Genomic DNA, 12,556 nt, shown 5'->3' on the forward strand with positions numbered 1-12,556 from the left:
CTGGCAGAATTCAAAGTTCTTCATCTCTTTATATTCGTCACACCAAGCTCTTCATTTCATTAACCTAGAGGAGGCTTTAAATAGCCAAGGGAATACAAAGGATAAGGGGAGGGAGACATGTGGGACCCAAGCCATGTGTCCTTCACATGGACTTCACATGCTTGTGGGACCGTATGTCGGGGGTGTCGACATACATACTCACATGCATACATACTCACATACATATTCACTACAGCATACCACATACTTACATACTCATACAGCATACCACATACATACTCAATACACTCAATACATACACTCAATACACACTCAAGCATTTAATACACAATACATACTCAATCAGTATCTGGGTCTGAAGAGCTGCTATACGGGTAAAATGCTGCCTTGTCAATAAGCCAATCGTCATAGGCATCCATGAGAGGGATGAGACGAGGACAAGGAAGACGACCGTTTTGGTGAAGTTCCCAAGCAGAATCAACGGTCTGGAGAAGAGGGGCCGGAACTTGATGTGGCTGAGTATTATTGACTTGGCACATGGTGTGGAGAAACTGTCGCCACTCTGATCGATGCTGTCGGCGATTGATGAAGAGCGTATAGGGCTTTGTTCCATACACATGGTAGTCTGTTGTGTAATTAATGAAATGGCAGGGGTTTAGGGTATGTGGAGGGTCAGTGATTTGGAGCACTGCTGGAGGTCTATGAAATAGGATAATGGTATGGTGCATAGGGATATCAGGGGAATCTTCTGGTGGGAGAAGAGAGGTGAAGAGATCCAACCAGGTTTCCATGGGAGCAAAGAGCTGTAGAAATTGGAAAAGTGGGAGGTTAGGTCTATGGGGTTGGACTAGACTACACCATTGGGAACACATCAGCTGGATGGACTGAAGGGGAAAACTGATGGCTATGGAATAGGCGGTACATAAATGCCAGAAAATGCATTTATATATAAGGGGTAATTCCTGTAGGTCATACGAGGAATTGAAGGTGAAAACTGTGAGGTAGGGGAAGTCTGGGTGGCAAGAAGAACCAGCAAGGAAAAGACCTTCTTGTCGAAGGGCAATTTGGAGAAGCTGGATTGCTGTGAGCTTGCTGTAGGTAAGGATGGCTTTATATGTTAAGGTGTGAAGGATTTCAGGAGGGAGGTGAGGAGGGATGTTACAGCAAAGGTTATGACTTGGACTGGGTAGTGGTGTGGCTGAGGAGGAGGAAGATGAAGCTCCTGGAGTTAGAGGGTATAGTAGTGGGATAACCGAAAAGGTAGAAGATGGTCGGGAAAGGAAGTCTGCCAAGACATTTTCTTTTCCTTTGATGTGTTTGATATCAAAGGACCATTTTGAGAACCATTGAGCCCATCGGAGCAGTTGATCATTAGGGAGCTGTTTCTGTCGGAACTCAAGCATTCGAGGGAAGCTTGACATGTCCAGTTCAATGAGGAACCTGTGTCCAATGAGGTGAAACTGGAACTTTTCAATGCCACGGCGAACTGCAAGAATTTCCTTGAATGTGGAGTGATAATGGGCTTCAGAGGTTTTGAATGAGCCACTCTTGTAGCCACACACTGTTCTTGTAGAATCAGGTTTTCTTCTAAGAGAACTGCACCCCAGTGAGTATCACTAGCATCTGTTTGGAGAATCCTACGCCCATCAGAAGGAATCTGTAAACAGGGGAGTCTTGTAGTTAACTGCTTCAAAGCATGAATAGCTGCAGAGTGTTCAGATGACCAGGGAGGAGCATTCTTTCTCAATAGTTGATGAAGGACAGACGTGTGTCTGATTTGTTGAGGAAGAAACTCAGTCATATAGTTAACTATACCAAGGAATTGTTGGACCTGATGTTTTGTCAGAGGACCATCAGGGAATTGCTGTAGAGAAGTAGCAATATGTGGCTGGAGTTCATATGTTCCTTTGGTAATAGTGACGCCAAGAAAATCAATGGTGGAGACACCAATCTGCATTTTCTTTGGGGAGAGCATGATTCCATAGTCTTGAACAATCTGATGGAATTGGTGAAGGAGGCTTAAATGTTCATCCTGTGTAGATGAAAACAGAAGAATATCATCAATATAAATCAGAGCCTGTTCTTGAATGGGAGCAAAGATTTGCATCATGGCACGCTGAAATATTGATGGAGCCGTCTTCAAACCAAAAGGCATAACTGTCCATTGTAAATGATAACCAGGGACGCAAAAGGCTGTCTTTGGTCTATCTTCAGGAATAATACCAAGTTGCCAAAAACCTGCTTTCAGATCGAACTTGGAGAAGACAGTTGCTGAGGCTAACTGAAGTAACAGAGCAGGACGGGTTGGTAAGGGAAATTTATCATCAGCCAAGAAAAAGTTCAGAGGCCGATAATTAATAACCATTCTCATTTTTCCACGAATCTGTTCTGTTCTTTTGTTCACATAGAACGCCTGACATGCCCATGGAGACACAGTAGCTTCAAGTAGTCCTTGAGCTTGTAGTTGGGTTAGTTCTTGGACTGCAAGCGTCAAATGTTCAGGGGGCATTCCAGGATGACTGGCTTTTGTTGGATTAACATCTTCATTCTTCTTAAAAGGTAAAGAGATGAAGAACTTTGAATTCTGCCAGAGAGGATGTGAGCACTTTGTCAGGAACTCAGTATGAGAGTCTGCACAAGAGGTCTGCAGGAGTTTTCCTTTAAAATCATCAAATAACGTAGGACCTGTTGCAAGAAATATGTTAGAAAAAGGGGACCAGGGGAGAAGTTGCTGTTTATACACAAGACCTTGGGGAGTCCATTTAAGGGGAAGGTGACTGAGGACATCAAAACCTATAATAAGGTCTTTACTGGGACACTGGGATCCTAACATAACATGGGAGAAAGAAAGGGTTGGAAGGAGTTGGATTTTAATGGGTTTTCTAGTAACTAAGGTGATATAGAAGGTTTCACCATTAGCTGCTAAAAATGGTAAAGGAGGGACTTGAGGTTTCCAGAAATGGTTGGGAAGGACTTTTGGGGACAAAATGGTTGTTGCAGCACCTGTATCCAGAAAAGCTATTAGATGTACTGGTTTAGCATATGGTTCAGGAATAAGGGTTACTGCCGCATGGGGTAAGGAGATAGACTGACATGGAAGAGGTGTTGGGTCTTTGTTCTGGGAAAGGAAAGGGATAACCTGGTAGAGGGGATCTGATTCCTCGGACTCGGAATAGGAGGACTCTGGGTCTGAGTCTGTGAGGTGTTGGGGATCAACCTCATCTGGGTAATCAATAGCAAAGAGGGAGAGATCCGTAGGCTCTGCATCTAAGGAATACAGAGATTCAAGATCAGCATCTTGTAGATCATCATGATGGAGGGAGGCAAGCATATGTAGCACCTTGTCCTTCTTACTTTTGTTAGGACAGTTTTTTACAAAATGTCCATCTTTTCCACAGATGAAGCAAGAAGTATTCGTGGATTTTCCACGGAATTGTTTTTTCCGAAGGAATTTCCACTGGGGCTTAAACCGTTTGTACCGAGAAGGCTTAAACGGAAAACGTTTCTTGTGCTTTCTAGAGGAACGAAAAAATTGCTTGTGATGGAACTGCTTCTTTGTCGGACAATCACAGTTGTGATCCGAACCTTTACACTTAATCTTCATCCAGGAAGTGTCACAGGCAGAGGACACTTTATCAGACTTGGACTGTAATTCTTTCCAGATTTTCTTGACATTGCACAGTTTGTCAAGAGCTGTGAGAGCAAAGCTGTATAAGGAGCCAATGCTGCAAGATGCCAGGGCAATGTTCTGGTTGCGGAGAAACTGCAGTGTATCAGCACCGAGAGGATCTGGAAGGGAATTAAGGAAGATCTGTTTAAGGTTCTCATCATCAAGGCCACCAATCTTATGGAATCTGTCTGTCATGCGTACATAGTGTTTGTCGAGATCTGGCCGAGCCAGAGAACAACACTTGAGCTGTAAAAACTCTTCACGAGCTTTTGTAATATCATTGGAGACAGGACCAAGGAATTCCTGATATAAGACGGTAACGAACTGGCCTTCAGGTAGTTGTACAAGTTGTAATTGTCGATAACCACCAAGAGCTAAATACCATTCCCTGAGTTTTCCTTGAAGTCGTGCAACAAACTTAGTCAGAACACTGACTGATGTAGCACCTTCTTGTAGAAGTTCAGCATTAATCCAGGCATGGAAATCAGCAAACTTAGATGCCCATTTAGAGACAGGGACATCATCCAGGGTAAAGAACTGTTTAGGGTCTTGGTTTGAAAATGGGGCATATGTTGGAGGGGGCTGTGGTGCAGGTTCAGGATTATGGACCATAGGGTCATCCTGATCACCATCCATCTCATCAACAGTAGGAGGTGCAGGATATGGAGCAGGGGGATCTTGGCCTGTGTTCATGAAGGAAGGGACAGGTGTGGGATCATGGAGAGCTAAAGTGGTGAGAAGATCTGTAAGGACATCATCACCGGAAGGAGTTATGGCACCGATAGGAGGATATTTAGGTTTGGTTCGAGGTGGAGAAGGTGAAGGAGAGGTGATGGATAGGTAGAAATAGGTGGTATTGGTGCGGGATAAGAAACTGCCATAGGATATGGTTGGAACTGGGGAGGTGAAGGTGTTTCCAACAGGGGGTTTAGGATAGGGTGTTTTTGTTTCTGTTGCTGTTGCTGTTGCCTGGGGTTTAGATTCCGTTGCTGACGTTGTAATGCCTTTAATTCTTCAAGGGGAAACGATCGCTGAGAAGCTACCGGGGGAGCCGGTATGGTGTATACGGCAAAAGGATCTTGAGGAGCCATACTGGGAACGGTCAATGGAAGAGGCTGCTGTCGACTGGATGTTGCCGCCTGGGGTGGAGCTTGTTGAAGACTATGAAGCTGTGCTTCAAGAAACCTCAGATGTTTCTCTTTTTGGCCTATAAGGGCAAAAGCCTGAGCTGTATCAGCAGTTGAGGAAGCTATACCAGCAAGTTCTATATGGACTTGATCCATCTCAGTTTTCAAGGATTGAATCAACTGAGTATGCCGGCCAACAGTACTATGAGTGTGCTGAGATGTAGCAAGAATGCGCTCCAAGTACTGGTTTTGGACTATGGCATTTTCATTTTGCCAATTAAGAGCTGCTTCAGCTGGGGAGATCTCTTTTGGTTGTCCTTTTCTACTCTCTTTGGTGAATGATTTATTTGTTTTTAATGAAACCTTTGATGATATAAGTGATGCCAACCTTAAAAGGGAATGGGTACTCCCAACACCAATTAAACTCACATGGGCTGGGCGATTAGGATGTCCCTATCATCACAGATTTCAGATTTTAGTGGTGCAAAAGTTGACTTGATTTTTACTTATTTTAATGGGGGGTGGATGGATAATAGAACCATTTAGTAGTGCCTCAAATCCCAAGCATTTGACAGGTCAAACATATTAAAGTCTATAGTATTAAATGTGACCTTCATATATATTGAGCCCATATAACATATAACAACTCTCTCTCTCTCTCTCTCTCTCTCTCTCTCTCATCATTGGTGCATGATCACAACAGATACACCCAATAAAAACAATTTGTGCCTCATGAAGATCTGTTTCTTTTCAAGTTTAGGTGGAAGATATGCCAAGTGTTGGATTAGGGAACTTGTATAACAAGAGAAAATACATTTTTATGGGCTTCCTTACAAGTGGGCCACCAATACAAGCAAGCCCACTGATGCTATTAATTGTTTGAGGTTTAATGAGCCAACCATCAAATTCATGTTCAGTTTGTCATTCTCATACATGGTTTCAAGAATCAGGATCGGATCGGCTGATCGGATTAGAATCGGCTTAGGCCGATCTTCTTGATCTATTCTAGCTGATCCGCTTGGCTAATTCTTGTACAGATTTTAGGGTTTAGGGCATGTTCTAGCTAATTCTGGTCGATTTCTCACTGATCCTGACCAATTGGAATCAGTCCGATCCGGGTTTTTTAAACCCCATTCTCAGAGCCCTCAACATCACAATGTTGAGCTGATCATCCATCCAAAATGAACTGCTTCAATTTCTACAGGTCTATACTCAATAATAAGGACCCTATAATTAGTTTCAAAAAAATGGTATGGCACCTCACATGGCCAGTGATGATCTTATTTTACACTGCTGGATTTGTCCCAGTGACCAAATTAATCTCATTTGTAAAGGATCTACAGTCTAGCAATAATAGAGCTTGCCTGTGCCAAAAACAGAAAAACCCAAAGTTTAGAATGAGACCTTTAACCATTATTAGGCCCCTTACCTCAATCCCAAGTATGTAGAAATGAGATGCATTCGAAAGTTAATATGAAATTTTCAACATTGGCAAAAGTTTTTCTTCAGTCCGATGAAGAGAATCTAGCCATTAAAGTGTCATCATTCCCTCTACCCCTAATTGTACAAAGTCTAAAATGCTATTGACACTATTTTAGTAGTCCCATCCAACCACCAGAACCCGTGGATTAAGAGATTCTCTCTCCACTAAAGGTGAAGGAAAACTTTAAACACTCAAATCTAAGGAAATCAATCCAAACCCAAAGAGAGACAAAAGGAGAGAATCCTCTCCCTCAAGCAGCATATTTCAAGATACAATGCAGCAATTATTGACTCATTTCAAATCAGTTTCTTCTAAGAACACAAAAATTGGTTATGCCAGCTTATGCAACTTTTCACTCAATATATATTCCTCATTAACAAAGTAAGTTGATCACATGGTCAGGTTGATGACAAGAGCACCAAAAAGAGTAACAAGTAAATCTTCAGAGAACAAAACCACCAAAATGCTCACATGCTCACTGAGAGACTTGAATGGCAACACAACAGGCAGCCTTGCGAAATCATTAATACACTGCAAATACTCCATTTAAACCTTCCAGTCCATGTTGAAGTTCCACAGCTCAGGCATGAAGGATATGAACAACTGTACTCATATTATGCTACTGATTTATTCATACTCCAAGTTCACTGCAATTGAAGAGCCATCTCACTCTCTCAGTGCAGCTTATCCTAGAGAAAAACACATAGACAGAAAGAACGCTCCAAGCCTAGAGCATATCAAACAAGATTATCTTAAAGGTTCACCAATTAAATTAAGCTGGGAATTTTCACAAGTAATTGTACCTTGAGAAGAACAAATGAGGCAAGAGCTGATAATTCTTTAAAGGTATGGGTATTTGACAGCATCTTGGCATAGGACTACTTGATCATCCCATATACTTTAGTTTCATTTTGTCCTTTTCCATGCTACTTTGTGCTCTTTTGGTAAGAAATTGGGATTTTTGGTAGGCGAAGTGAGTGAAGATGGTCTCAAACCCAGTTCCGGGTGTTACCAAAATGTACCATACTCACCAACTCAGTCGGATACTTGGTTAATTTTTACTGGAAGAGGGTTTTCTGAGCCAACTGGGGTGGGGGGGGGGGGGGGGGAGCCAACCAATGGGGAGTACAGAATACGGTTCATCAATCGGGGGCAGAGAGGAGAAGATAGAGATAGAGTGCTGGTGTAGCCTATGCCGCTTTTGCAGAGAAACTTTTCCCATTTTTGTTATAGAAGAAAGCCTTGTGAATGCCCCCCCTCCTTTGGATTCTGACATAATAATCCGACATTGTCAGAACACCACTTTCCAGTAAGAGCCCAAGCACTGTAACAGAAACAGAAATAGATGTCATCGGGCTTTGAAGGCTGGACCATGTTGGAAGAAAAATGCCAATAAACAGCCAAATAGACTAACACTAATCTGAATAAATGTTACCTTAAAGTGCAGAGGCTAAGCATTCATACAGAGCAAACGCTCTTCTGATTAACATACAAGTTTGCCCTCTTGACTGCATTCAGGTTCCTGCATATCAGTATAAATGGAATACCATCCTGAGGCAAGTTCTTTGACAACCAAACAGACCAAAATTCCACAAGCAGTTTAATACCTATTACCTCCACAGCCAACGACAGAACGGGAATTCTTCTTAACTGGCTCATATGAAACCCCAGAGATTCAAGTAAAACAGCAATACAAAAACTTTTATATCCATGGTCAACCACCCAATCAATGGAGACGTGGTAGAGGCAAGAGATTATCAGCAATCTGAGTATTTGTCTCAAGAAGAGGTAAAGGCTGGAGCAGGCCACTATTTGATAAGTCTTCTAATCCTTTAATATCCTGCTGTAGGCGGGTCACATGTAAAATGGCATGATCAAGAACTATAGGATCATCTGGGGGATTCTGCAGAAGGTTCAGCAATGCCTGCCTATAAGTTTGGGCAGCCAATGATGGCCTCGCAACCTGGCGATTTCTACACAGGATGCCCACCTTGATTACATGTTTACACAGATTTCCCAACCTGGACCATTGGCAATCACACATTGCGAATTCTGAACCTGGATTCCAGATTGTATATGCCAGACTCCTGTCTGATTGAGAAATAACCTTCACGAGGCGGAGGTCTTCCACATCCAACATCACATCAACATCTGGAATACACAATGCTCGATACCAGGAGTTATTTGAGAAGAACTCATCCCTCAGGTTTCTAAAACACCCAGTTTCTTCGGCATATTGATCAAACCAATACAAGGAGTGGAACTCAGTCGTCAACAGGTGGACCAGCCAATCAATTCTATGCCAGGACCCAGCATGTAGATTGGTGAACAGTTTGGACTTCATTCTCAAGTGATAGGCCTCAATTGCAGCATATGGCTCTTGATTTGCCACAGGCAAAGTCCTCACGCTATTCACCCACAAATCTGCAGGAAAATGAGAAGGCATAAGAATTTGACGCATATAATTGTCATTCAACAGGTAAAGGATGCTGATTATTAAATACTTGGACAGGCAATATGTCATTGCAGATTTCCTGCATGCCCTGGCTTAATTCTCCACCTTATTATATTTTTGTACATGTGTCAGCTATATCACAATCCAGACCTGCTTTCCAAAACAACTATTCATGCGATCAGTTCAGTTATCCACACCTTTATTGGCAAGTCCAAATAAAGAAAATATTATTTTAAATTTCTAATCAACAAATAAAGCTTGGCTTATTCTTTCGTTATGCATACTATAGTCTCAAATTTTCTATCACCATCATGCAAGCCTTCTCCAAACTCTTAGGGTCATAAAAATTGATCCTGATCTGCTGATTTATCCTTGCACTTATATACTGTACTATATAAGCTCTTAGTAAAATAGCTGATCTATGTCCAATAGTATCAGCTTTTGCACCATGCAGGTGAGTGCAAATACGTATATGCCTTATAGTTGCTTAGTACCTGTTTAAACCATTCTAAGTGGGAAACAGAATCATATATGAAATAATAAGTAGAAAAAAACTGAATAATTACCCATCCTTGGTAGCCATTGGTCCCTAAAATAATCCATAAAAGCACTTTGGTCAACAAAAATTTGTATAAATTCTTCTATTGCATCCACAACACTTGGCCCATTCCTTGTTGAGTATAAAATCCGGCCTAGGTGCTTAAACATCTCTCTTTGCACATCAAAGTGGCAGCATTTCTTCAGAAGGCTTCTCATCCAGGTTCGACGAACATGCCAGAGACACAATAGGACCCGACACTGGAAAGCATCCCTGCGTGCAAGAAGCATTATTTACCATTTTTGGTCTATAAGCATCAGAATCATGCTAAAGATTAAACCAAAGAACACGCTGAATATGTACCTTAAGATAGAAATATCAAGCAAGGGATCATCCATTAAAAAAACACTGGGACTCCATCTATGGTCCTTGGTTCGTACTCTTTCAACAAGAGGCCCCATCCATCTATGTATATCTTGACCATCAGAACTGGAAGTGATGACCCATGCAACCGGAATTGCATTTTGGCACGAGTCAAAAACTAGTAAAGTACACAATGGGTACTGTTTACAGGACAATAAGAGGGGGGAAAATGGAACAGCACAGAGAATCAGTTAACAATTGAATCATCAGTAATAAAATTATAGATTTAAAAAAAATAAAAAATGAAAAAGAATAAAAGAGGCGAATACTCCGTTGCAAAGGATGGAGTTCGTTCCTCCTTATCCAACCCCCAACTAGAAATCCAACTCCAAAAGAGCAGCCCAAATGAAATGACCTAGCAGGTGGTTACTGATGCAGAATTGAAGACCTACTCATGTAGGGAGAGGGCTGATTAGTTAGCCAAATTGTGGCTTATGGAGTTGCTGTTTTATTTCTTTAGTCTTATGTATTTGTTTTGGTTCAGTTGGTTGAATCGTCGTCCAATTTAAGTTTTGGTTCAGTTTTGGGTCAAATTAAGTAGTTGGTTTATTTCCTTAAACAAGTGAAGAGTCAGTGGAGTCCACATCAGCTTAGATCTGATTGTGTCTTGTAACCCAAGGTAGAATCGATGGGGGGATCTTCCTATTTGGGACTTTCCTAATTGGTGTATAGCCACTTTCTATTTTATACCTATAAAAGCAACTCATGAGCTAGCACATAGCCCATGATTTTGACAAACAATTTGCTGCTCTTCTTCTTCCATGGAGAATCCTTGCGTGTGATCAAGGGAAGGAATTGGTGTGTGATCCAAATGACACCTTACAGTGAGAAGCTTGGGTGGATTGTCTATTGTTTGTGCTCTTATGCTACTGATGTTCTTCAGTTTATTGTTGATCTTCAATCGTTATTTTCACCATTGTTACATAACATCATCCACTGAAATTTCCTGTTTTTAATTCTGTTTTCCTGAGAAATTTAGAGTAACTTGCCCCCCAAGCCTTTCAGGACAGCCCCATCCTACCATCAATCTGACCTGCTGATCTGCTGTTACATGTATTCTCCTATATTCCGTAGTATATCGATTTAACACTGTTTCTGGAAATCGACAGGGAGTTTCAAGTTGCTGATTTACTTATTGATCTGTGGTTCTAAACATTACAGACCTATTTTCAATTTATATTCAGCTATTAAGACTGATTAAATTCTGCTTTCTGTAATCTATATGCCCTGTTCTGTTAATTGATTACCACTATTTGCTGATTTGGACTTTTACATAAGCTCAGAATATTAGTAGTTGTTACCCCTCCCATTCCTCACACTCGACCTCAGTCGCATACCCTTTTGATCCCCTGTTTTATCTCAGCCGATTTCTCCTTGAATCTGGATTATTCCCTGATACAAGATATTGTTATTTGGGTCTGTTTGAATCCTTCAATTCAGTTCTACATTAGTTAACACTAGTCAGGAAAGCCAGAGCAATGAAGTAGTTGAGCCATTAAGGGCTGCTGCAGAGGCAGCCCCGTGAAGACCTTGATTTAACTAGGATGCTGATTGGACGAGTATGCCTGAAATTTAAACAATGCGAGAGACCTAAAACTACCAAAAAGTGGAGTTCATGTACCTTGAGTCTTTTCAAGCCAAATTTTGAATCAGAAGCCACATAACTGTTATGCCCATAATGGATCATCTGCTGCAACTGCCACTCTGACTGTACCCCTAAAACAAATGATTCTGTGGGAGAGATATCTTGGAAGAAGAAAACAAGCTTCTGGTGGCGTTGCACCCACATGCGTACACTAGATATATCATTTGCATCTAATTCATAAGTGGAATGACGAATCACCCTATCAATGTTGCGGACATCATTCCGAGTCAAAAAATCATCACGGCTGCAAGGCCCACCATGCTTTTCTACTTCTTCCATGTGATGCTGGATGATATTGTCTAAAGCTATTCCAACATAAATCATAGACATAATTTTCTGACGTAATTCCTCTGAAATCCGAGGAGCATACATAGCTCTAGTACCCACAGCATCCCTATCAAGTATTCCATGACAAGGGGCGCCTGTCTTATCGACATGGTTTCGCTGATTGTAAATGATGAGGGCAAGAAGAGGGCGAGTATATAAGCGCTTCACGGTGAAGTGGCAGAGGCAGCCTCTCATCATATGACGCCTTCCAGGCCTGCTACCTTTCCCTGATGCTGGCTTATTGTTCGAGCTATCGCAAACACCAGATTCACTATCTCGATAATCTTCAGGACCATAAGAACACCAATATCTACAGAATCATCATTAGAAAGTAATAGTCACCAAGATGTATCTTGGAATACAAATCACACTGAAAGATCAATCACTTGTGAAGCATACAGCGTGTATTCAAGATAGCCATCGACCCTTGGCTTGGTCACACTCCCTTCAGGTCGCTTTCTTCTTGACTCAATGCGAAAGCTAGCAGGACATTCTGCATTAGTTGATTCACCTTTGACGAAGTCATCCACTCTAGCGAAGGGGATCAGGGCAATATCATCACCACCTTGACGACCACCTTCTATTTTTACCCAGTTTATGTGAGCAGCAGAGAACTCCATATAAGGTGGATCTTGCACTGGAAGGTTAAGAATGTCCTCCATTCTTGGCATCTGAATGAAAAAGCAAGAACACAACTACGTGAAGACGCATGTATTAAAAAAATGCACGCAAATAGTAAAAAAGGTTGAGTGTCTGTGAATGAAGCTTTGAGATGAATTTAATAAAATCATACCACTTAACAGCCTGTTAAATTGGTGTTCCATTCCTATGGTGTGGTCAGTTACCCTTAAAACTATACCCTTAAAACTAATTTTACCTCTTCTTTTT

The 12,556-nt window shown here is 41.6% G+C and overlaps 1 protein-coding gene across 1 annotated transcript in view; it reads right to left on the reverse strand.

Annotated features, from left to right (window-relative positions):
* Positions 1-6,585: 6,585 nt before the first annotated feature.
* LOC122070532 overlaps positions 6,586-12,556 on the reverse strand; it is a 17,155-nt gene continuing 11,184 nt past the window's right edge. Inside the window, exons 3-9 of the mRNA XM_042634714.1 lie at positions 12,068-12,339; positions 11,318-11,978; positions 9,637-9,836; positions 9,302-9,546; positions 7,895-8,704; positions 7,716-7,802; positions 6,586-7,604 (exon numbers count right to left, since the gene is read on the reverse strand). Of these exons, the coding sequence (XP_042490648.1) occupies positions 8,007-8,704; positions 9,302-9,546; positions 9,637-9,836; positions 11,318-11,978; positions 12,068-12,339 (2,076 nt within the window). The 3' untranslated portion in view covers positions 6,586-7,604; positions 7,716-7,802; positions 7,895-8,006. The remainder of the gene's footprint in view (positions 7,605-7,715; positions 7,803-7,894; positions 8,705-9,301; positions 9,547-9,636; positions 9,837-11,317; positions 11,979-12,067; positions 12,340-12,556) is intronic.

Source organism: Macadamia integrifolia, unplaced genomic scaffold (assembly GCF_013358625.1).
Source record: "Macadamia integrifolia cultivar HAES 741 unplaced genomic scaffold, SCU_Mint_v3 scaffold94, whole genome shotgun sequence".
Lineage (NCBI taxonomy): Eukaryota > Viridiplantae > Streptophyta > Magnoliopsida > Proteales > Proteaceae > Macadamia > Macadamia integrifolia.